Here is a 27,420-nt window from a genome sequence, read left to right as displayed (position 1 = left end):
ATATATTTATTATATATATATATATATAGTGTGCGAGTGTGTATAGAGAGAGAGAGGAGGGGGTGGCGACATTACGGCTAGACGAATACGTCATGCAATTCCATTCCCCTGTCTGTTGCTCTTAGTATTTCTGTCGTTCGCACGCTTCTGGTTAAATATGTATGTATGCGTATGTGCATGTATGTGTGTATATATACATACATATATATGTATCACATTTCTGTTTTCCGTACAGAGAGAGAGAGTAAAAAAAAAACTATGCTTTATGCAAATTATAATATAGATAACATGGAAATAAAAAGCTAAAAACCAATGATATCAGTGAACGTGTAATTTGTCGTGGTTAGGTTTCCTTTCCCCAGCATATTCACTATACATACATATGTATGTATGTATACATTTTTATATATATATAGAGGGGGAGAGAGAGAGAGATGTGCGTGTGTATGTATATGTGTTTTATATATATATATATATATATTAAGGTATATGTGTATGTATATCTATGTATGTGTGTATGTATATCTATGTATGTGCGTATGTATATATATATATAGATATGTGTGTGTGTCTATGTATGTAGAGCACAATTTAACTGATTGTTGTTCGTTCAGATAGAGCTGTGCAGAATATGACCATCACTACCATCATTATAATAATGTTTCTTGTTGTCACTACTCCTCTCACTCATAATCCTCCCCTTTCTAATGCAAACCGGTAGAACAACTTGGCTTCCTCGCTCGCTGCTTCGCACGTCTGTGTGTGTATATATATACATATATATGTTTAAAGAGCCAACTATGTTATTTCGAAGGATTTTTCTATTTTCTGCGTCTTAGATGCAACTGGTAAATGAATTTATATGAAAACAAAATTCCAACTGAAAGGTAAAATTAAAAATATATATAATATAAACGCTTAATTTCATGTAATTAAGGAGAAAAAGATAGTGCTCTCTTCTTAATTATATTTCTGTAAGGTGAGGGTGAGAAAAAAAGAACAAACAAACAAAAAAGCCTCACGAAATTTAGATGTTCATCTTCAAACAAGTTGTTCACATTGCAGAACAATAAATCAGATGCAAGTCGTTTATATTTTTTATTTTTATTTAACCTAATGTAAATTATCTTACTGATCATCAGATCTTAATTGTCTCGACATTTCACTCAACAAAACGTTCTATGTGCTTTTTCTTGAAAATCAATAACAATGGTGTTATGAATAAAATAACACGAGACCTGTATATATAAAGAAGATATCACAGTGTGTTAGACAAGATGTAAAAACTATTTAAAGTTCATTGTATGGTTTCTTTTCTCTCACGGCTTGTCTCAGCAACTTTGATGCTTCCATCTACTTCTTGACACACACATATATTAATAGTGAGTAGCACGCATTTTTCTAAGTTAATTCATTCTATTTGCCAGCAAAGACTACTGTTTTGTTTAAATATATACTTATTTACTTCCATCAAAAATAGTGGGATTCTACCATCTAATTATTCCTTTCGATCGAACCAGTTTATTCCTAATATTTTAATAAATAACCAAATTTTGGATTAATCTTTAAAAAGTTGACATAGATAATTGTCCAGAAGCCTTTATCTTTAAAGGACTTTAAAAAAAGTTAATGATTCCTCTGTGATGTTTAGTAGAACCAATGTGCATTTACGTATGTATGTATATTTTAAATTGAATTTAATTAATAAACTAATTGATATTCTGAGAGATTATTCAGTTTAATTGCATATATATATATATATATTGCTTGTTTTTCATGTGAAGTACAAAAACACTTGGAACATGAGATTGAAGGATTGCTCAGTATTATTTACTAGAGTACCATGTTTATTAACATACAAAAGGTAGACAGTGACCTCGAAGGTTTCATTCACTAGTCATTAGTCAATCACATGACTGCTAAGGCAAAACTTTGAAGTTGCTGTCCAATTTTCTCTTGTAAATTCTACATATATTTCTGAAATTATAAAATCCAAGGTTATATATATATGTATATATATCAATGAAAAAAAAGTTTTGTATTTTGACTTTAGTTATTTTCTTTTAAATTAAATTGTTAAAATGACTTTAAATGATTTTATATGATTTGTATATATCCTCATGCATTTCGTGAAAATAAAATAAAATATTTTAAAGTAACTTTAAGGTAGACAATATAGTTTGTTTTTTTAAAATTGTTTTCTAATCGAGGAAACTTCTTACTGTAAAAAAAAAAGCAAACAAAAATAAATCCCCAGCATATCCGGTATTTACTATATAATATTGAATAATTCAATTCAATGATTTTTTTTCTAGTATTAAAATGTGACGCCCAAAATGATTAGATTTCACTTGCATGATTTTATCTTTATTATTCTGGCCTTGTGCCAAAATTTGAAACATTAGTGTTTATATTTTTCAGTATAGAATTTTCTTTTACAATGGTCAGTTTGGGATGGGTGTATATATAGGCGAAGAAACTATGCCATATATATATATATATATATATATGTATATATATATATATATATATATACACATATATATATATATGAAAGAAAAAGGTGTTCAGAATGCTGGATGGTTGTAAAAAAATATATTTATTTACATATCACATATTATTTCTTCATATTAGCGCTTTCAATTACTCCTGTAGTTTCATCAGAAATAAATAAATATATATATAAACACTAGAACAGCTGATAAATGACAACTTAATGTTGAAAAGTCATTGAAAGAAATAAAACAAGACAGCATCGGACTATCATGCTCTCAAATTATATATGTACAATATAACATAAACACATGCTCGCATCCTTTAAGATTAAACTATTCCTTTCCTTTCAGTTTACAATTAATGGTCTTGAGTGATTGAAGATTCAATCACTCGTTTAAAAAAAAATAATATATGGGCCGTTTCTCCTTGCCTATGGGTATGCATGTGTAATGGCCTTCATCTCAGATATGTCCGCATTCAATTTATTTAACTTCTATTTCAAATTCTTAATTGCAAGATATAGCAGTCAGATTTCCCTCAAATTACACCCTAGCGCCTTAAATTTAAATACAAAAGGAGGTACATTTGGGAACAACATATATCCCTGATATACCAACAACACAGGGAAGGAAGCCCTGGCGGGAACGCCTTTAATTATAGGTCTGTTTGATTGGAATTGAGTTGATCTGCGGCGAAACAACAGTTCTTTTGCTTAAAAAAAAAATCATTTCCAAATTTTGTAATTAACTCTTTATATAAATCCATTCTACAGGAAGTGTTATTTATCAATGTTACAGGTTTAACATCTGTTAAATGACAATTAAAAGTCATTAAAAAAAATAGAACTTGCTAGAACTTCGGACTTGTCTGCACTCAAATCGCTTACAAGCTGACTTTTCGCCTTGATGCATGTATTTATTTTATTGCATAACTATTCTTGAATTTTCATCGTTTGTGCATAAACGAGAACTTATTCAGTTAGACTTTGGTAAATTTATGCCAATCATTTATCATCACGGACTTACACAAAATCTTTCGGAAAATTATGAGTAGTTTCTTCTTGACAAGATTGAATAGGCCAGATCTTAACTTAACTAACAAACACTCACTTTAAATGCTTCTAATATTTTTCTATTCCTCTAGTAATGCATTCCAGATAATGAATGAAGTTATAATAAAAGAGTTGTAATGACATATCTTTATTCAATGTGTTCGGTTTCAGACGGGAAAAGAAATATGACAACCTATTAGATAATGTTTCTTGCAGCTTTGAAATTAAAGTTAAAGAGAATAAAAATAGCTTCCTCTATAAAATATATTTAGTGAATGGATAACATTAAATGTAGTGTAACTGATCCCAGTTTCAATCTGCCTTATTAAATATGAGCCCCAACTGTAATTTAGGAAAGTTAGAAAGAATTATTTGAATATATCTACAAGTAAAAAGCAGCAGACATGGTTGTGTAGCTAAAAAGTTCACTTCCCGACCATGTTGTTTCATGTTCAGTCCCACTGCGTGGCACATTGAGCAAGTGTTTCTTACTGGGGCCGACCAAACCCTTATAAGTGGATTTGGTAGACAAAACCTGGAAAAAGCTTGTGATATATATATTCGTATATAAGCGTGAATGCATGTACATGTCTCTTCTTGTCATCACATGGTAGACTCATATATGTAGTATCGTTCATTTCCAGTATCCTGCATAAACATATCTAGCCATAGCGAAATCTCACCTTGCTTGGAAACAGGTGAGGGTTGGTGACAAGGAGGGCATCTGACTGTAGAAAATCTGCCTGAGTAAAACTCCACCTGGCTCATGCAAGCATGGAAATGTAGATGTTAAAACGATGGTGATGATGTCACTTATGTGAATCCAAAAGTATAACCTTTAGCAAATGTGAGCTTGCTAGTAGTAATGTTACACATCAGATCCACCAGATTCAAAATAAAGTTAAAATATTTTGTTTTAATATAAAAGAAGGAAATGAATTTGTACAGGAAAGACTCTTGTGAGCAGTTCCAGACTGAGAGGAAACCATAGATAGGTTGGAAATCCTGCTTATAGGAGAATTTGCTGTTAGAAATTTTGTTTTTAAATGACCATCATGTTTTTCTTAATGTTTGACGCTGAATTAAAGACTTAGCTATTTAATGCCTCGATAAAACTTTTTAGCATTCTTTTTTACTTTTATTTTATAAAATGCTGATATAATTGCCCCTATGATGAATTTTACTATATGGCGAAATTTTTTACAGTAACACGGGAATTCTCAGTGTTGTATTTCAGGTAAGGAAGGAAGGATTTGAGACAATGAGGACAAGTAGATGCAGAAATGCAGGCACAGTGTGTATTGAACTGGTTTACTGCTAACTAGTTCACTGATAGTTGTAAATGGGTGTCACTATCATACAGTGTCATTCATTTCCAGTGTTATGTAAAGCCAATTTGACCTTGGGAAAATATTACCCTTGTTTAGAAACAGGTGAGGGTTGGTGAGAGGAAGGGCATCCAGCTGTAGAAAATTTGCCTCAGTAAACCTCATCTGACCCTTGCAAGCATGGAAAAGTAGATGATGATGATGATGATCCCACAATTTTGATACTTAATTACCTGTACATAAATGAACAGATGTGATTACTAGTGTAGCTAGTTGTTGTTGTTGTTAAGCAACAGGACGGGTAAGGGTGATTAGGTGATGATCTAGGGCTTAGGGGCAGGAGACCCCAGACCTTGGGAAAAAAAAAAACTTTGGCCGTCATGTTGTAGTTGAGGGCTCTTCGTTGACGCCCGACACCACTGGGAGGTGGCCCTTGAAGTTGCTGGAAATGGAAATCTCCAGGTCCAAATTCTTGGACAGCTAGTGGAGGGGGTGGTCTGTCCTGCACTGCACTTTGGGTCTACTGTAAGCAGTATGTGTTTTTAGTGGGGTACAGGGGCAGCAAATGGAAGGGCCACTCTGGGCAGCACACACTCTAGCTATGCTAGTGGCTGATATGTAATTTAAGTGTACTACTCAACTATATAACAGAACTGCAGTGGATTTGAGCTGATTACTTAGGAATTAATATTCCAGTATCTTATCTTCTTGATCATTTTGTTTCTAGTGCATAGGAGTGGCTGTGTGGTAAGTAGCTTGCTTACGAACCACATGGTTCCGGGTTCACTCAGTGTCTTCTACTATAACCTCGAGCCTTGTGAGTGGATTTGGTAGATGGAAACTGAAAGTAGCCCGTTGTATATATATATATATATTTGTGTGTCTGTGTTTTTCCTCCCAACATCGCTTGACAACCGATGCTGGTGTGTTTACGTCCCCGTAACTTAGCAGTTCGGCAAAAGAGACCGATAGAATAAGTACTAGGCTTACAAAGAATAAGTCCTAGGATCAATTTGTTCGACTAAAGATGGTGCTCCAGCATGGCCACAGTCAAATGACTGAAATAAGTAAAAGAGTGCAGAATCAAGCAGATTCCACAAAGGGCTCTGTAATAGGTCTGATCGAAAAGTATCAGGACTGGTGCTATAAAAAAAGGAAAACTGCAACACATGTCAATTCAACATTTAGTCTTCTTTGAAGTTGTCCCCTTCTGAAGCCACTCACTTTATCCAGTGTTATTTTCATTGACTGGAGCATTCCTGGAACTCCTTTTTTGGGGATAGTGAGAAGCTGCCTTGTCGCATTCTCTTGGATTTCTTCAACGTCTTGAAATCTTGTTCCTTTCAAGTGGGATTTGATTTTTGGAAATATTCTTAGCTATAATAACCTTGAAGCCATGTCTCTTTCCATGCACACACACACACACACACACACACATTTTCTCTGCTATGGTCACTGATGGATCTTCTGTGGTGTGGTGAGATGATCGCACTCTACACCCTTTACTTACAAGTGCTGCTATAAACAATGGAAGTGAGTAAGAATGTTATTATTTAGTGTGCATGCATGATATAGTTCAAGGTCAATCTGTGCCAAGCGGCTTTACTCTGCGTACTTTAGCTCTTTTACCATAGCAACAGTCTCAATACTTTTTGATCAGACCTCGTTTAGTTTGGATGCCTGCTAAATTTAATTTATGCCATACCCCACCTCTTGAAAAGCATGAAAGGGGACTTTGAATAATGTCTTAGATATACAGTTTTTGAGGAAAAAAATAAGATGGTCATGGTTAGAATGACTTTGATTATAGATCTATTTGATCATAACTACCTTGGGTTAAATAATAATAGATTCTACAATGTTAATAATGTTTTGTAAGTTCAGGGACAGCATGACAATTGGGGGACAGCTAGCTTGGTCAACTAATGGCCAAAGTGACTGGGCTCAGTGCTGGAGTTGGACTTAGTGAGGCCCTAAGCTTTATAAAGCTTGGAGATCTTTGTTATACCAAGAATTGTCAACTGAGGGGAATTTGGCAGCTATTTCTAGTCCATCAGTTGACTGTGCAGAGGCTTCTTTGTTGACTTGCCAGATTTTAAATTTTGTGTAATCCTAGTCAAACATGCCCCTTCTGGTACAAAATGTTGTTCTTACAATCTTTAAGGAGATTATGTACCTATTCTAAACCAAGATACACAAACAAGTTCTATGTTTGAATCATGTGAGTGAGATATTGGTAATGAACATGGTGCAGCAAAGACAGTTGTAAAGACTGGAAATGAGAACAGTTTGGTGAATGAATAGAGTATTGTCGAGAAAGAGGAAGACTAATAATGAATTTCAGAGAATGACGAGAATAGAGACAATAATGGTTGTTGGGAAAAGAAATAGGATGAGGTAGCTAGGTCATGCACTGAGGAAAGAAGAAAGTGACTGGGTGAGAGGAGTGCTGGACTTAAAACACTCATTGTTGATTAGTTCTAGTCAGTTTTACTGGAGTTGAATCATACTGGGTAGCAGTCAAACACTTAGCGGTAATCTACAAATCCAACCCACCAGTTGTGCTTCACCCCTGGTCATGGACTACATCACAAATTCTATCATATAAGGGTTGGTTATGTTGAGTGTAGCTGGGGTATTTCACAACCTCTCAGACATTGGTAAAACTGATACCATCGTTGGTCCCCTTGAACAGCAACATGAAGATGGTGGCATGAAAAACATAAGAAAGGAATTCCAGAGGGGCATTTTAGTGAAGGCACATGGCTCAATGGCTAGAGCGTCGAGCTTACGATTGTGAGGTTGTGACTTCGAATCCCGGACCGGGCTGCGTGTTGTGTTCTTGAGGAAGACACTTTATTTCATGTTGCTCCAGTTCACTCAGCTGTAGAAATGAGTTGCGACGTCACAGGTGCCAAGCTGTATCTGCTGTTGCCTTACCCTTGGATAACACTGGTAGTGTGGAGAGGGGAGGCCAGTATGCATGGGCAACTGCTGGTCTTCCATAAACAACCTTGCCCAGACTTGTGCCTGGGAGGGTAACTTTCTAGGTGCAATCAGTCATGACTGAAGGGGGTCTCAACAAAGCCGGAGTATTTTACTTATTTTGTTATCCAATCTGTTCATATGATAGCTACAGTAGCTGTGGACAAAGTAGATTTAGTTGTGCATAAGTACTTGAGATTTTTCATTGTTTTGCCCTAAGTCAGCCTTATGATCTAAGGCATTTTAATCACGATCATGCTGTCATTTATCTCTCTCTATATAAACGGCAGTTTGTCTGTGTGTGTTTCTGTGTGTCTGTTTGCTTGTACCCTCACCCTGACCACGGCTTTCAACCGATTCTGATGAAACTTGACACACACATAGCCCAATGTCATAATTCAAAACTAACGCAGCGAAATTTTGAAAAGTTCCCCAGTTCTGAAAAAAATCGATAAATTCGACATGGGGTCAAGAATTAGAACACAAACTACAGACTGTCTAGGGGATGCAACTCGACCTTTTTAACTAAAAAAAATATTTACCATCATTTTTTTCCCATTTTTGGCTATAACTCTCTAAAAATGCTTTATAGTTATTTCCCTTACAAACCCGAGCAACGCCGGGCGATACTGCTAGTTTTAGATAAAACTGTGATGTGAGTGATATTTGGCTGTTATTTCTACAAGGTTCAGTGGTTACATAGATTCCCTCTTTGTTGGCTCTACAACACTCTTTTTCATTCTAGTGAAGAAATAGAAATTACAGAAAGTGGTTTTGATATAATTGGATGTTGTAACAATGATGAAGATTGTTTCTTTGAGATAAGTCATTGTGGGTGGTTGGATATTATGAAGGTACTATAACATTATACAAGAGCTGTGAACTGTGATCCTAATGTGTTTAAGTCATTCTTAAGTTTTAGTATTTTCATTTTGTTGTTAATATGTGATGGGTGTAGCAACATGTTATCTCTCTATATATAAACGGCAAAATGTCTGTGTGTGTGTGTCCTTTATACAAATCCACAATTTTTAAGTTAGCGGCCTCGCACTTTCTATGGTCATTCAAAACTGTTCAAGGGTGGTTGTGCACATCTTTACATTTCCCCAGTCACCCTGCAAAGCCATTAAAAAATCAATAGAAGTGACTTTTTTGTGAATTTTCTATCCAAAGCCCAATCAAAATACCTGAAACTTGATACGCCCATTGAATGCCAGCTAGCTGTATGCGATTGGTCAGAGATTTGGACAGTACTCGCATGTATGTGCACATGCACACAGCTGTATATGCATGCATTAGCACTATGACCCGGCATTGCCGGGTCATAGTGCTAATAATTTATAATCTGGAGAATTTTGTTTGGGATGGTATTCATTGTTAAGGATGATGAACATGAGGACAGGGGATTAATAGAAGTGGTAGAGCAGTAGACAAAATGTCTTGCAATAGTCTTCACCATAAACTGGCCTTGTGCCAAAATTTGAAACCAATATTCTTCACCATAAAGCAAGAAATTAAATACAAAGCAGCTGGGTCCAATTTGGAAGTAGCATTACCAGTTCCTCCTGTGCTCTTGAGCACTTTGGGCAGCTAGTTGATGCCACTGGTTTCTGTTGGTTGTAGTTTTCAATGCATCTGGCTATGGGCTATTGGCCTCTCTTATGTCTGTTATGAATGATCTATGCCATGTAGTTTTCGGTCCTCCTCTCTTTCTTTGTTCCTCCAGTGGTGCCTGTTTGAAAGCTGTTTTAGAATGGGGTTCTGAAAGTCAGAGTATGTAACCTGCTAGTTTTAATCTTTGTTCTGTGAGGATTTAGCTAAGTGATCTTCTGTTGGCTTTCTTTAGATTGTCTTCATTGGTTACATGATCTTGCCAATACATTCTCAGAATCGTTCTCAAGCATCTGCAGTGGAACACGTCTAGCTTTCTGTTGATTTTCACAGTGCTCTTCCATGTCTCGTTGTGTATACTCGAGTAGAAAAATGAGGATAAAACATATCATTGAGTTTTAGGTACACAATGTATACGACCATGTCGCATTATATTCTACATCATTTTGTTCTTGAATAAATACAGTATGTCTCTTTATATTTGAGTTTGAAATTGCATTGATAAAATAAGTACCAGTTAAAATATGATTACCTATACTTCTTGTGCCTACGTTACAAATGAATAGATTGAAAGGGTATAAAAGAATGGAGAGTGTTGTATGTGATATGAAATAATCAAGTATTGTTAATAAGTTAGAACATAGGGAGTATAACGAATCTTCAAGCAATGTCTATGTTGATGAGATGGAAATAAGAAAGGACTTCATGTTTTATATGTTGTAATCAAGTAGCTAGTGAAGAAGTAACATTCTAAGGAATTGAGTTATTGCTTATAAGTTGAGTGTTTGATCCAATTAAAATCCTTGTTTACTGAAGTAACATTGCCTTAAATAAGGAACTATTAAAGGCATATAAGAGGTTTAAGCTGTTGATTAGTGCTATGTCAGCCCTGATCAAGCAAACTTGTGGTTAAATATGTTCCAGCCATGACCATATTATCTATCTTTAACAGTCATATTGTATAAGGAATTACATTATTCAATATGTCCTTCCTTTTATGAGATGGTTATGAGGGATTTGGTGCCTATTTCTAACAAGTGTCTATATAGAGGCTCCCTTGTTTGCCCTAAGGAGCTATGTTATTGACTAATGTCAGAAAATGTTCATCATCATTTAACGTCCGTTTTCCATGTTGGCATGGGTTGGATGGTTTGACAGAAGACTGCACAAGGCTTCACTGTCTATTTTGGCATGGTTTTTACAGCTGGATGCTTTTTCTAACACCAACTAGCTTACAGAGTGGACTGAGTCCTTTTTACATGGCACCAGCACTACTAATATCTTAAATATTTTGATATTTGCAAAATCCAGTGTTTGTTTACTTTTTTTTTTTTTCCATCTGTTCAAATGACACTTCTCCAACTTTGAAGACTCTGGTTCTTTTGCAAATAAATTTGGTTCTTTAAGAATTAGTTTGCTTTTACTTTGAAACAGTAACTTAATCTTTTACTTCATGACTTCATAGTTTTCTTTCTTTCTTATATGAAAATGTCATAGTTTTATTTGCTGTGAATTTCAATAAATTCAACTTTTGATGTAGGTAAAAGCCTTTAAAAACTAATATATAATTCCAAGATCTTTCTTCTGAAATGACTCATTCTTGAAATCCCATTTGATTACTGCTTCCACATCTAAGACAGTACGGCTTTTTTACTTACAGATATCCTAGACAACATCCTTAAAAATGGTCACCAGATAGACTGGAATGGACACACTTGCCAATGCACTCTGATTTCTCACCCAGAGACTGATACCATCGTTGGTCCCCTTGAACAGCAACATGATGATGGTGGCATGAAAAACATAAGAAAGGAATTCCAGAAGGGTGACTTGTAGAAAATGATCGAGGAAAAATGATAGTGTAGAGCCAGGGGAAGGAGAGAAACAATGTGGGTGGCAAGAAGAAAAGTCAGTCAGTCAAGTGGACCAGAGTGGAAATGACACACAAGACCAGGGAGTTTCAAAGAACAATGGCCCTACAGTAACAGTAGAAATGGCAGAGTGGAGAACTTAGTTCTCCACTCTGCCATTTCTACTGTTACTGTAGTGGCCATTGTTCTTTGAAACTCCCTGGTCTTGTGTGTCATTTCCACTCTGGTCCACTTGACTGACTGACTTTTCTTCTTGCCACCCACATTGTTTCTCTCCTTCCCCTGGCTCTACACTATCATTTTTCCTCGATCATTTTCTACAAGTCACCCTTCTGGAATTCCTTTCTTATGTTTTTCATGCCACCATCATCATGTTGCTGTTCAAGGGGACCAACGATGGTATCAGTCTTACCAATGTCTGAGAGTTTGTGGCAGCCATAAACCAATCTAAACCGATTCATTATTCACTTCTTAGAAAAATCTTTTAACCCTTTCGTTACCAACCCAACTGAAACCGGCTCTGGCTCTTTGGTATAAATGTCTTGTTTCCATAAGTTTTGAATTCAAATCTTCCACCAAATCTTAGTTAAAATTTATGTTCCTAACACTAGCTTAATGATAACGAAGTTAATTTACTAAATTCTTTGTTTTATTTAAAACAATTGAAAGAAACACAGAGCATCTCAAAATAAATACAGTAATGAAAGGGTTAAATAAGAGTGATTGAGATATTCATTGTATGAATGTACCATTATCTAATCTGTTCAAACTATTTAACACTTTATTATTTAAACCAGCCATATACAGCTAAAATATTCTATGCATTTTATGTTCAAACTGTCCAGATCTTACCTCTCACACCGATCCTACAATATCATTCTAAAAATTAATAGCTCATCAAAATCTCAAAGCTACAAGCTCTTGAGTGAATAATGTGAATGTTAAAGTGCTAAAAAAGTGTCAACATGGAACTAGCATTCTTCTGTAACTTCATCATGATCAACATCATTTAACGCCCACTTTCCATGCTGGCATGAGTTGGACGGTTTCACTCAGGACTGTCAAGCCAGGAGGCTGCACCAGGCTCTGATCTGGCAAGGTTTCTTCAGTTGGATGCCTTTCCTAATGCCAACCCATCTGAGAGTGCAGTGGGTGCTTTTTACATGCCACCAGCTTCTACTATATTCTAGAATTTAAATTTCCAATACTAAAATTAAGAGGCCACATAACAACTGGAACAAAATGAATGTGTCTCAAATAATCCTGGGGAAGTATATGTTAATAACATTTTTAATTATTGATTTGTGATTAAACTATAAACATCATGAAGCAGAATGAGATGATTGGACATGGTTGTTTAGATGCTGTTGATTTGGCACAGCTGACTGGACATTCAGCCTGATTTAGAGAAAGATAGAGAGAGAGAGAGGTTACACATGCACACAAACATCATGTTCATCTGTTGGAGCAATGAGGACCAGCTAGTATTATTAAGGATCACTGATCACTTATGTGATGACTGTTTAAAGTGAAGAAGGCTTGTGCACAAGAACAGGTCAAGAACTAAGGATGGAGATGGATGCAGTGGCTGACCAAGATGTCTTATTGCTTCATCTTGCTCTCTCCACTCCACAATGTGTTACTGCAGCTGCCTTCACTTCTGTTGAACCCTGAAGGCTTCTTCCACAGGGTCCACTGGATCCAGTCTTTACATGCATAAGTAGGCAAGCCCTAATAAGCTAGTTAACACACAGCTGGGACTCTGACATGTGTTACTACTCTGGGTCAGAGTAGACCAGAGAGCCATAGTGGCTAAGAAGTGGTTCCACATTCCTCAAAAATCCTGGAACTCTTGGACCAGGGCACCACTATCAGATGCAGTTTAAAGTCGTACCCAGAATGCAATTACAAACATAACTAGATGTTCACATGCTTAAACAGAGGGCGAGGGAGAATGAGAGACCCATTAGAATGTATGATGTCAAATAAGTCCTTGTCAGATCAATGACACCAAAATGGCTGTGCCAAAATATCTCATACTCATTTTGTGAAGAACATTTAGATTATGCTAATTTTCCGTTTTTTTTTCAGTTGACAATTTTTCATATTGTAACAAATTAGTTACTTCTTACAAAATAAATATGAACCCATGCTAATAACTTGGACATTTGGAATATGGATTCAGTATTACCGAAGCAAGGTATGTTACTTTATTTTTATATATTCTTTATAGTGCTTGTGTGGTAAGTAGCTTGCTTACGAGCCGCATAATTCCGGGTTCAGTCCCACTGCATGGCACCTTGGGCATGTGTCTTCTACTATAGCCTTGGGCCTACCAAAGCCTTGTGAGTGGATTTAGTAGACAGAAACTGAAAGAAGCCCGTCGTATATATCTCTCTCTATATATATATGTATGTGTGTGTTTGTGTTTCCCCCCCCCCAACATCACTTGGTGTATTTACATCCCTGTAACTTAGCAGTTTGGCAAAAGAGACCGATAGAATAAGTCCTAGGGGCGATTTGCTTGACTAAAGGCAATGCACCAGCATGGCCACAGTCAAATGACTGAAACAAGTAAAAGAGTAAAGAGTAATTTCCAAATTTAACAATTTCTGGATATTTTCTTTTACAGCTTCAGAGGCATAGGGTGTATACCACTGGGGGCAGCCCTTGAGTTCCCACCACCCTGTATAAGCTTGTACAGACTGATACAGCAGACCCCATAAGTGCTCCTCCCATAAAAATGTTGCCCTTGCAGGTTCCTCTTCATGCCCCCACCCCAGCTACATTACTGTGTGCCTTATATAATTTTTCAGGAAAATGATTGTGTTTTATGTGCAATCATTCAAGAAAATGAATGATAATATGGTATTTCTAAGTTTGCAGTAAGCAATAATTTAATTTTACTCTTTCCTCTTTTACTTGTTTCAGTCATTTGACTGCGGCCATGCTAGAACACCGCCCTTAGTCGAGCAAATCGACCCTAGGACTTATTTTTTGTAGGCCTAGTACTTATTCTATCGGTCTCTTTTGCTGAACCGCTAAGTTATGGGGACATAAACACACCAACATCGGTTGTTTTAATAATGATTTTAAAATATTTGTTTCATAACATTTATGGAGTAATGCTCAAATGACTGATCCTCCTTTGTTTTGGTCGCAAATTTTATTCATTAACATTATGTCCTGCAACTGTTAGAATGTAGAAGATAACTGGAAGCTGCTTGTGAAAATAATGTGCAAGCGGCTGAGCATTCCACGGACATGTGTGTCCTTAATGCAGTTCTCAGGGAGATTCAGCATGAAACAGTATGTGACAAGGCTGGTCCTTTGAATTACTGGTACAACTCATTTTTGCCAACTGAGTAGACTAGATCAATGTGAAATAAAGAGTCTTGCTCAAGGACACAGTGCACAGCCAGGAATCAAACTCACAAACTTATGGCTGTGAGCTGAATACCCTCACCTCTAAGCCACACATCTTCACAGAAAGTATAAGTTGAAAGTTGGTAAAGCAGCATGTTCATCAGCGATAGTTACTGAGGTGTCAAAAATATTAAGTGATGGAATAAAAAGATGGGAGAAACTGTATAGAAGCCCATCACATATGTACATGTGCATATACAGGGTTGGCCAAAAGTCACCTGACAGTAAATTTAAACCGTATAATTCTAAGATTAAAACTAAAAATTATTTTATATGAAACTTTGCTAATAAATAGGCAAATGTTGAGGGGGAAAAAAATGGTGATTTTTAACTCACAGCATTCAATTATTAAAAATTCATAATTGGAATGAATAAATAAAATTGAATATTAAGTATTTATGGAATTTTGGTTTACTGTCGGGTGACTTTTGGCCAACCCTGTATATATATATGCTTGTACATATGATATATATGATATATATATATATATATATATATATATATATATATATATATCATCGTTGTTTAATGTCTGCTTTCCATGCTGGCATATATATTATACACACGTGTGTACATGCATATATATATGTGTATATATTTAGATTCAGCATCTTTGCATGAAGCTGCTTGAGCAAAAAACAAATGGTGTTATGTTGACATTCCCTGCCAACAAACCATTCTGTATCTCCTCACTTTTGAAAACAAGGGGTATGAAAACACCCCTTACTTGAAAAACATAGATTAGCGACAGAAAGAAAACCATTATCATCGTATAATTGTCTAATTTTTTCATGCTTGCATGGAGCAGATGGACAGAATTTGTTGAGGCAAATTGTCTATAGCCTGATGGCCTTCTTGTTGCCAACCCTCTCTTGTTTCCAGGCCAGGTAAAATTTTTAATGACCAGACATGTTTTTACAGAAGACTGGAAATGAACATTACTTGTATGATGATATTGCTTATTTAAAACTATAGCCTGATTTCTAGTCAAGGACACACACACACATGATGGGCTTCTTTCAGCTTCCATCTACTAAATCCACTCACAAGGCTTTGATTGTCTCAGGTTTACAGTAGAAGACACTTGCCCAAGGTGCCATGCAGTAGCACTGGTCCTGAGACCATATCATTGGGAAGCAAGCTTCTTAACCACACAGCTATATCTGCATCTATTTCATTTGGCTGTAAAATAATGCCTCAATAATAACATTGAAAAACAGATGTAGAACAATGAATGACTGAATAAACATTGCATGCAAAAAGAAGGCAAGACTTTTCTATACTGATGAGGAAATAAAAGTTTGTCTGTTTGAAATATTTCGTGATACTTGAGAAAAAGTCACAAGGCATTAATTAGGCTCCTGCTTCTTATTTAAGTAGCTTCATTTGAAAAAAATTCTTAAAAATATAATCCTATTGTCATTTCATCTTAACTTTGTTTAGAAGTAATAGAGTTGTTGTTCATATAATATACTGAAAAATTAATATAATTAATGTTTTAATAACATAAACTGATAATTTTCTTTGCTGTTTGATCAGATATCTATTTTGTTGTGTAACATTATTATACTTGTGTTCAAAAAGTTTGGAAACCACTGTATCAAACTGTTTTCTGATTGTGTGCTAAAAATATTGGTTTTGGCATTGTATTATTTTTGGATTTATAAAAACCTATGTTTATAGATATCTGTTTGATTTGACTTGTAGCAGTGTTCAGAGTAAAGTCACAATACCAATTTATGATTTTTAATAATAACAAATCTATACAAAAAAAAATCTTGATTAATCATAAGAAAACCTTTAACCCACAAAAACTGCTGTTCAAATTTACATGTAATACCTTGCTTTACATGCATCTGATTGTACTAAAAAAACTTCCTGTATTAAACCAGAAAAAATTTCCCTACCATCTTTTCCTCTCTACCCACATTCTATAAGCATACACTTTGTGTCCTCCATTCCTGCACAACCACTTTTTCTTCAAGAAGGTTCAAACACACATGCTTTGTCTTACCCTATCTCACTCACACACACGCACAACTTTTAGTTTCATTCATCTAAATTCACTCACTCAGCTTTTGGTGCTCTGGTACTCTTTTACTTGTTTCAGTCATTTGACTGTGGCCTTGCTGGACCACCGCCTTTAGTCGAGCAAGTCAACCCTAGGACTTATTCTTTGTAAGCCTAGTACTTATTCTATCAGTCTATTTTGCCGAACTGCTAAGTTACGGGGGACACTCAAGTGTCGGTTGTCAGGCGATGTTGGGGGGACAAACACAGACAAATAAACATATACACACACACATATATATATACACATACATACATATGACAGGCTTCCTTCAGTTTCCGTCTACCAAATCTGCTCACAAGGCCAGGGGCTATAGTAGAAGACACTTGCTCAAGGTACCACACAGTGGGACTGAACCTGGAACCATGTGGTTGGTAAGCAAGTTACTTACCACTCAGCCAGTCCAAGGTACTGAATCAAACTTAACCATAGAGCTTGTCCTTTCAGGTGCTGGTATCATTTAAAAAGCTTATGTTCTGGTGTTGCATTAACACACCCATGCTGGTGCTGCATATATGCAGCCATGCCGGTGGCATGTAAAAAGCACCCAGCATTTCTGTTAAGTGATTCGTATTAGGAAGGGCATCCAGCCATAGAAACCATGTCTCAACAGACAGTTGAAGTCTGGACAACTCTCTGCTAGCCAGCTCCATGTCAAACTGTCTGACCCATGCCAGCATGGAAAGCGGAGTTAAACGATGATGATGGCAATGGTATATACATACACAGAGAAAGAGAGAGAGAGATCATATTCTCATTTATTATTCTTAATGACTTATTTTTTATTATTAAAAAGTGGCTGTGTGGTAAGAAGCTTACTTCCCCATCACATGGTTCTGGGTTCAGTCCCACTGCGTGGCACCTTGGGCAAGTGTCTTCTAATATAGCCTCAGGTCAACTAAAGCCTTGTGAGTGGATTTGGTAGACAGAAACTGAAAGAAACCCATATATATATGTATGTATGTAAGTATGTATATATGTATGTATTTGTGGGTCTGTGTTTGTTCCCCTACCATTGCTTGACAACCGATGTTGGTGTCTTTACATCCCTTGTAACTTAGTGGTTCGGCAAAAGAGACTGATAGAATAAGTACTAGGTTCCAAAGAATAAGTCCTGGGATCAATTTGCTTGAGTAAAGGCAGTGCTCCAGCATGGCCGCAGTCAAATGACAAACAAGTGAAGAAAAAAACCCCCAAAATATCAGCATTTCTTCATTTTTAGGCCCCCTGTGAAAGAGAAAGTATTTATCTTGCCAGAAGTCGATATTTCCCAGGTCAAAAAGTGAAAATATTTCTTTTGCCAGAGAGGTAGAGAAATGAAAGTGTTGTTATGAACTTTTACTTTTTAATGCTTGCTATATATACTCAATAATATAAGAGCTTATACACACTTGCACTACTGATAATTTTTCTTACAAAAATATGTTTGCAAACATTTTTGGTACACCTTTCATAGTTGTCCACCTGTGTGTGTGTGTGGGAGGGATCTTCACTGATCTCGTGACCCTCAGCACAAGCAGAACAAAATCAAATTTGGGGAAGGCCATAATTTTTCAGAAAAGTAATTGTAATATTTCTTCTATTAACATTCGATGTACATGAGTAATTAAGTCATGCTTTGTTCACAGAGTAAGCCCTCGACTATCGTGGGCGTTACATTCTAAAGCTCCTTGCAATAGGTGAAAATCTATGAAGTAGAAACTGTTCTTTTCTGTATATTTTTATAATTTTTATATATTTATTTTTTATTATAAATGCAAAACAACATCATGGAGGAATTGACGTAAGCTTAAGTAATAAACTGATAGGTGAACCGTGATATGGTGAGGGATTACTATAGTAACGTCATACTGTATACTTTTTGGTATCTACAATAGCTAGCAACAGGTTTACTTTCACTCATGGTTTCACTTTCTAAGAAGCCGCTTTCAAGTTTTGTCTTGGAAAATCAAATTTCACTTCTTGATAACCTGAAGTACTGAAATGTTTTCCATTCAACAATGTTGGATTAACATATTAACTAAATGCCTTGAATAATGGTGATAGGAGGGGGGAATGAATTGGAAACCATGTGGTTACGAAGCTATGTTCATAATCACAAGACCCTGTTTGCACCTATATTAAATGATATATATTTCTTATAAATCCTGTTTCAGCATGTATATGCAGTGTAAATCCCACTTGTCTTACTTTTATTTTCTATTTTTTGGTGGAAAATTTTATTGAATCTAAATAAAAGTAATATGATTTTTCTGTTTTTTCTTTCACTCCTCTCACTCATTTTCCAGTTCGGAATACACAACCAACCATAACTTCCTTGTTTGTTTGCATTTTTTCCTAAATGTTTTCTTGAAATACGTGTTTTATTCTTAAATTACAGTCTTGTAAAGAAATAGGGTCAGACGGGTTTGGGTTCAAGATTAGTGTTACTTGAAGAGAGAGCGGACATGTATTTAAAAAATTAAATTCATGAATTATTTTTTGTATTTTACTCACTCATAATCTCCAGTGTTTAAAATATAGAAACTGGAAAGCATCTAAATAACTCATATATATATGCATGCCTTTTCCTTCTTTTTCCTCTGCTTGAGGCAAGAAGAAAACAATTAGTTTTAAATTTCTGAGTGAGGAGTAAGTTGCAACAGTACTACAGTGCAAAATCTATTTGCCAACGTAAAGTGCCAGTCCTGATTAGGACGATGTTACTACCTTTTTTAGCCCCAGGAAAATATCATTTCAAGCTGGCTACTGATACACAACTGCGTCCTTATACTTCGAACAAGGGAGCTAATGTCCCCATTCAGCCTTAAATGGTACCTGCGGACCATGGTTTCTGAGTTATTTTTTCTTCATCGGTACAGGATAACCTTTGGCTAGAGATGGCAGCACTAGGCCTTGTTCGAGGTATATACTTTTAAAGTGACACATAGTTACTGATCTTGTAAAGAGGAAAATAATTAGCTCTAAATCTCTGAGCGAGAAATATATATATATATATATATATATATATATATAAATCTGTGTTGGGGTAATTTGTTTGAAGTTCTTCAAGCAGTGTCCCAGCATGGCTGCAGTCTAATGACTGAAACAAGTAAAAGATAAATACAATTTGAACCAGTTCAATAGCCTTTTGCAATATTTTTCTGACAAATACATTTTCATTAATTGATTTACAATTTTCATATTCTACATGAAAATATTTGGTGTCTTTAGCTTTTTATTTCATGTGATAGGAACAAATAAAATGTCAAAACAACTATGCTCAACACAAGTTAGAAATTTGAATATTTTGGTTAAGACAACTCAATAATTTTGTTTACTTACACTTCTGTTTCTGAGCAAAGCAAGACATAAATTGACATAATTATACTCATGAGAATCATTAAGTCTGGCATCTGTTTAATGGGATGCACTTAAAAAAATTTGCTTGAGAGAGAGAGAGTGAATGTGTGTGTGTATCTGTATGTATGTGTATATATATATATATATATATATATATATATATATATATACACACACACACATATATATATATATATATATTTATAATGAAGATGTGTTTATTCATTTTTGTATACTACATGAAATGTGTTCACTACAGGGTTTTGTCCATGAAAAATATTTCTCCTTATGGACTTTGAGTGTAATGGTACATCAGGCTGAACTTCAAATAATGTTAGCTGACTACTAGACATGGTGTTTCAGTGTGGTTTTTGCCTCCTCAGTAGTAGACACCAATTCAGTTATTTAGAGCTAGGTCAGAACTTCTGTCCTTATATAGAAAATAGCTACAAAATATTTGCTAGTATTAGCTGAAGCTTGTCAAGCTTGGATTAATTTTGTGTAAACACACAAAGCAGCAAGAATCAGACTAAAGAAGTGTACATTTATTTTTAACATCTTCCTGTACACTACAATATGAAAAGCATTTATGAAATTTCATTGCAGAGAAATTGACTTAGTGTAAAAACATATCATGCCAAGCTCCAGTGCTGTCAGTGGATTACTATGCATGTTTTGGTGTGATGTTACCTCCTCTATTATACGGCACCACATCAGTCATTTAGAACTGGATTGAAGCAAAACTGCTTTCTATAATACTACTTCTCCCTCACTTGAGGAATCTTACCTTGCAAGTTACTTGGTGATCTTGAGGGTGCTGGTGCCACAAAAAAAAGAATCCAATACACTCTGTGAAGTGGTTGACATTAGGAAGGGCATTCAGCTGTAGATATCATGCTAAAGCTGAAGTTAAGCTTGCTACAATCTTCTGACTCACCAACACCTGTCAAACCATCTAATCCATACTAGCAGGGTAAGTAGATGTTTGATGATGATGATGATGATGATATATTTGTGTACGTGTGTGTGCATGTGTTGTAAAATTCATGATGATTTGGTCTTCAAGTTTCCCCTAATGGCTTATGCAACTAATGTCTGGTTGAATGTGTTACGTGAAATTTGGCATTCTGTATATATGTGTGTATATGTACCCATGTACATATATGCAGGTATATGTATATATATGTGTAATATGAATAGTGATGTGCATCATCCTCATCATTTAACCCTTTTGTTACCAACCTTGCTGAAACCGGCTCTGAGTACAAATGTCTTGTTTACATAAGTTTTGAATTAAAATCTTCCACCAAACCTTAGTCACAATTTATGTTCCTAACATTAACTTAATGATAAGTAAGTTATTTTACTAAATTCTTTGTTATATTTAAAGTAATTGAAAGAAACAGAGCATCTCAAAATAAATACAGTAACAAAAGGGTTAACGTCTGCTTTCCATGTAGCATGGGTTGGATGGTTTGACTAAAAACTGGCAAGCCGAGAGGCTGCACCAGGTTCCAGTCTGATTTGACAAGGTTTCTACAGCTAGATGCCCTTTCTAATGCCAACCACTCCTAGAGTGTAGTGGGTGCTTTTTTACGTGCCTCTGGCACAGGAACCTATCAGGCAGCCTGGACATTGGCCACACTTGAATGGTGCATTTTACATGCCACCGGCATGGTTGCCAGTCAAGCAGCACTTGCATAAGCCACACTTGAATGGTGCTTTTTATGTGCCACTGGCATCGGCCAATGATTACTGAGAAACGTACAGAAAAATTATGATAAACAAAGAGATATTAGTGTTTTGAATAATTTATCATTTGTTAAGAGAGAATATGAGAATCCATGTGCACACACACATGAATATGTTTCAGGAGGCAGCACTATGGTAAATAATAGCAGATAGGATGTAGGTGAGGACATACTATCCTACACAGTTGCAGGTTCACTTTCCATATCTCTGACTGCTTTACCTGCATCTCCCCCCCCAAAAAACTAACTCTTTGGTTTATTTTTAATGGGAGAAATTAATTAGAAGTTACTTGATCATTTAAGAGTGCATTTATTGGATATCCAACGAGAAAGTTAGTTTGCTGAAAACTGTCACCTGACATGTCAAACTCCACCTGTCTAACACCCGTGGACATGTTTACAAAGTCAGAAAACAGCACAGCTCCCATGACTTTCGGAAATATTTTTTCATGCTGAGTTGTTGAAGTATGGAACAAACTGCCGGCATCAGTTGTTAGTTGTCGGAGCACTGCATCCTTCAAAAGTTCCATGCTTCCTGAGATTCGCCAACACTACACCTGATTTTCTCCCCTCAATACACACACAAGCATGTATCTGACTCCTACACTGTTCACTTCCCAGACATTTGTACGTGACTGCATACGCTTTATACGCACTTTTGACAAGTTGTAGTGCACCTGAGCACTGTATACAATAATTTCATTATTATTATTATAAATCTCCAAATCCTTTCTATCTTCAACTTACTGTTTGGGGATTCTTGCAACACCATGACTATTACAAACGGCAGTTAATTTTCTGCTTAGATACAACCACTCCTTAAAGTATCAATAACCAACTAGCTTGCCTCTAACTCCTTCTTACTGATTAAAATCCTCACATGCACTTCACAACATCCTCAGTTACCTAATATCCACACATGATGCCTTATTTACATTTAAAAGTAATTGTTTTTCTTTCCTATCTATTATGTCCACATCCCATTACATCAATATCAATGTCATTATGCTATTACATTGCTCTGTCAATATCACATTCTCACATGATTGTGCCACCGTGTCATTAATACTACTATCTCTACTACTTCCATTCTGCCATATATGCATGTTATCAGCATGCTGATCATGCTGTTCAGTGTCAATGGTAACTTGCATTAACTCGTGACATCCTATTACTGATTTTGGATAGATTGTGCTTACAAATGAAATCAGTAACAGCCCTTTTGCAATGTATAATTGCTTGCTCAACAAATTAAGCTTTTCAGATTCATCTGAAAGGTAAAATATATCACAACAGACAGCAATCAACTGTTCATCAAGCTACTTTCTATTCAGAAATGACTTAAGTACAACCATAAAGTGATGAAGGCAATTACTTTTTAATAGCTATCATACTATAGGTGCAGGTGTGGTTCTGTGGTAAGAAGTTTGCTTCCCAACCACGATTCCCAGTTGAGTCCTACTTCACAGCATCTTGGGCAAGTATCTTCTGCTATAGCCTTGGACTGACCGAAGCCTTGTGAATGGATTTGGTAGACAGCAACTGTAAAAAGCTTGTAGTATGTCTGTCCGTCCATCTGTCTGTCTTTCTCCCTTACCACTGGTTGACAACTGATGTTGGTGTGGTTACATCCCTATAACTTAGCTGTTCAGCAAAAGAGACTGATAGAATAAGTACCAGGCTTTAAAAAAATGAGTAGTGGGGTTGATCATTTGAATAAAAATTATTCAAGCATGGCTGCAGTCCAATGACAGAAACTAGTCAAAGATAAAAGATGCCTCTCTCCTATGTATCGGCATTAAAGTGAGATGTAGCAGTGCAAACTATTCATCATTTTGATCACAATGTTCTCAAAAGAGATAAATTTGAAGTGCATTTAATTTGAAAAGGTTGACAGTTTTTATTACAGCATATGGAAAGAAAATACAGCAATCAAAGACAGTATTTTTAAATAAGAAATGAACCATAAAAGCAACATCATCGTTTGCACACGCCATTATATCTCCCAGTGGAGTATTGATTTCCCTGAAATAAGTTTCAACTTTACCCTTTGTTTCTTCTTTGGTGTCAGTTGCAAGCCATTGGGGGTGTTTATTATATGAAAACTTAAGATGGCACAGCTGCTAATCAAATAAAGCAGATTCAACAATTTGTTTTTCTGCATCCTGAACTATTTTGTCAATGCATCTCAATATTTAGGACTTGCTTAAGGTGGTGGGCTGGCAGAATCATTAACACACTGTGCAATTTGCTTAGAGACATTTCATCCGTCTTTATGTTCTGAGTTCAAATTCTGCTGAGGTTGGCTTTGCCTTTTTGGGATCGGTAAAATAATTAGCATTTGACCACTGGGGTTGATTTCATTGACTTACCTTCTTTCCCAAAATTACTAGCTTTATGCCAAAATATGAAATCAATATTTAAGACATCTTTAAAGTGATAACAGCATACTGGACACCAATATAGAATTTCTGAGGGCCCATACTTTTGTTAGATAATTGTTGAACCTACACTAAGTTCATCTGACCTTTTGACAGGTCTTGTTTTTAGTCTGACCGAGTTTCTGGCAACCCACCTCACTAGGCAAGTCTAGTCAGGGTGCTGGTTTAGTTGCTGATGACCCAACCATGCAACAAGTTGTACTGGATTCCATGTTACCAGTAGCACTCATAAGAGACCTCACAAATGACCTAACACTTTGAAAAGTTATGGGCACTGCCTTCTCTTCTGGCTAATAAAACCTTAACATTATCATATTTTCTCTCTTAAATTACCATAACTCCTATTTATATTTATTTTCATAGTCTTAATGCCTTTTAATTTGCTGAAGACAATTTCTGTTGTGTTTCTCACAGCTGGTATTTGGATATAGTTTATTGGATTATCATGAGAGCTAACATTGTGGAATGTCTTATTTTTAACTGTCAGTAAGACATACCATAAAATAGCAAATGGAATAATTTTTATCTCATTGCTATACATGTTGTTTAAATAATTGCCCAGTTGTATATATTTCTGTCCCAACTTAATCTATTTCGACATAATTTGTAACCCTTTTTTGCTATTGTGTGTGTGTGTGTATAGACACAGATATGACTTCATGGTTATGTAGTTAGCTTTGCAGCCACATGGTTTAGGGTTCAGTCACTTGGCATGGCACCTTATGTGTCTTCACTAAAGCTCCAAGTTATTTAATACTTTGTGAGGGAATTAGAAAATGTTGGAAACCTGTTTTGTGTGTGTGGGTGTGTGGGTGCATATAGGCGGTGGGTGTGTGTCTGGTTGCATGAATGTGTGTCAATGTTTATATATTCATTGCTGCTTGAGTAAAAGGTTCTGAAATTACTGGTTGCTCTGTGCTATTTAGCAGAAGCATGTGGCTTAGCAGTTAGGGCTGTTGGGCTCATGATTGTAAGATTGTGGTTTCAGTTCCTTGACTGAATAATGTGTTGTGTTCTCGAGCAGAACCCTTCATTATATGTTGCTCTAGTTTACTTGGAGAAATGGGTAATATTGTGATAGTAAGAGGAGCTACGTAGTTACATTTAGAAGAGTGAGAATAATCAGTAGCAGCTCTTTTTCCCATACTTACATGAGCTGGATGGGTCTTAGTGGCTTGTCTCCAAACTGCAGTTCTCTGTAATCTCCTTGATGAGGTCCAGTCTCTTTGGATCAACTTCAACATTTCTTCCCATGTTTTTTGTATATTTTTTCATTTGGATCACTTGCCATATATTTATTCAGCTGTCATTCCCATATGCATGACATGTTTGTACCAGTTTACTCTTCTCTCTAGTACACTATATCTAATTCCTTTTATACTCAATGTTTTCTGTTGTTCATGCACACTACCATTACATTATCCAGTGGAGCATGCTCACCTTGTTTGTTTCCAACCTTCTAATATCTTCCACATTCACTCTCTATTTTGCTTCTATGCAACATTGCTCTTCACTGACATCATGTAAATTGTTCTTCACTCATAGAATTCCTTTGTTGGCAGCAGAGGTAATAGTTCCTTGAAGCCTTTCCACACAATTTTTATTGTGACTATTCTGCCTTCATATCACCCACCCCACATCCTAGTCAGTGTGTAAAACATTCTTATGAAAGAAAAATTAATTGCCTTTTAGAGATAAGTTGATTTCTTTTTTAGCTTATAGTTTTGTATTTGTTTTTTGTGTTGAGGTGTTTAGATGTGTTACAATTGTGCCTTCTGCAGGTACATCTGTGAGAATAGATCAAGAATGTTGTCTACTCTTATTGGTTCATCTATGATCTGCTGTAAACTAAGACAATCAGTAAACTGTTGTGTGAAGATGACCAGCATTGTTGATTGTTCAGTTGACTAGTACTTATTTTCAACTTTCGTTACCGTATTTATTTTGAGATGCTCTGTTTTTCTTTCAATTACTTTAAATACAACAAAAAATTTGGTAAAATAATTTAGTTATCTTTCATTTAGTGTTAGGAACATAAATTGTGACTAAGGTTTGGTGGAAGATTTTAATTCAAAATTTATGAAAACAAGACATTTGTACTCAGAACCAGAGCCGGTTTCAGCCGGATTGGTAACAAAAGGGTTAAATGAATTACAAAATTATTGCAGAACATTTGTTTTGATGTTCTCCTGATTTTGACCCTAGTAATAATAGTTTCAAATTTTGACACAAGGCCAGATAGTTCAAAGGAGGGGACAAGTCAATTACATTGACCCCAGTGCTCAACAGGTACACATTTTATTGACCCTTGAAAGGGTGAAAGACAAAATGCTTAGCAACATTTTGTCAGGTGCAGTAATGATTCTGTTAGCCTGCTGCTTATTTGATCTTAATAACAAGAACAGTCAAAGAGCACAAACCTCTGCACAGGCAACACCACTGTCCTCTCAACGATTAGCTGGAGATAATTTTTAAAATGGGAATATCTGAAATAAACTCTACTGCTCACACAAAGGAGAATACTAAAAATGAACCTGACCACTCTCGAAAATTAAGTAAAAACACTGGTAAAATAATCCAAAATCCTTGTCTGGTACAGGATCGATCCCAAAATCTAATCAGTTCGTGCCAGTCATGAGGCCAAACATCCCTGAAAGTTTCATCCAAATCCATCCAGTGATTCTAGAGATATCTTGTCCACAGACAAACAAACAAACACGACTGAAAACAATACTTCTGCCTTCACTAAGGCAGACATAATAATAAAGACAAAGATTGAATTAAGATTTCATCCTCATTGTTTTAACATCCACTTTTTCATGCTTGCATGGGTCAGATGGAATTTATTGAGGTAGGTCTTCTATGGCTGGATACCTTTTATATCACCAACCCTCACATGCCTCAAATTAAGGTAATATCTCTCCATGACCAGACAGGCTTTCGTGGAAGATTGAAACAAAGGACACTACTTGCATGATGTTGATAGTAGTTTACTATCATGCAATGTCAAAGCAAGGAAACAGTAACACAAGCATGCATGCATGCAT

The 27,420-nt window shown here is 35.9% G+C and overlaps 1 protein-coding gene across 3 annotated transcripts in view; it reads left to right on the top strand.

The window, feature by feature from the left end:
- The first annotated feature begins 633 nt into the window (after window positions 1-633).
- Window positions 634-27,420, top strand: part of LOC115210398 — a 104,442-nt gene continuing 77,655 nt past the window's right edge. Inside the window, exons 1-2 of one of the 3 annotated variants that reach the window (XM_029778993.2) lie at window positions 634-887; window positions 13,434-13,542. In XM_029778993.2, the coding sequence (XP_029634853.1) occupies window positions 13,518-13,542 (25 nt within the window). In that variant the 5' untranslated portion in view covers window positions 634-887; window positions 13,434-13,517. Of the gene's footprint in view, window positions 888-1,363; window positions 1,383-1,446; window positions 1,672-13,433; window positions 13,543-27,420 lie in introns of those variants that run through there. The other 2 variants (XM_029778994.2, XM_036501890.1) reach the window with 2 other exon arrangements.

This window comes from Octopus sinensis, linkage group LG4 (genome assembly GCF_006345805.1).
Source record: "Octopus sinensis linkage group LG4, ASM634580v1, whole genome shotgun sequence".
NCBI lineage: Eukaryota > Metazoa > Mollusca > Cephalopoda > Octopoda > Octopodidae > Octopus > Octopus sinensis.
The sequence above is the reverse complement of the archived record's forward strand: the minus strand, read 5'-3'. Positions and strand labels throughout refer to the sequence as shown.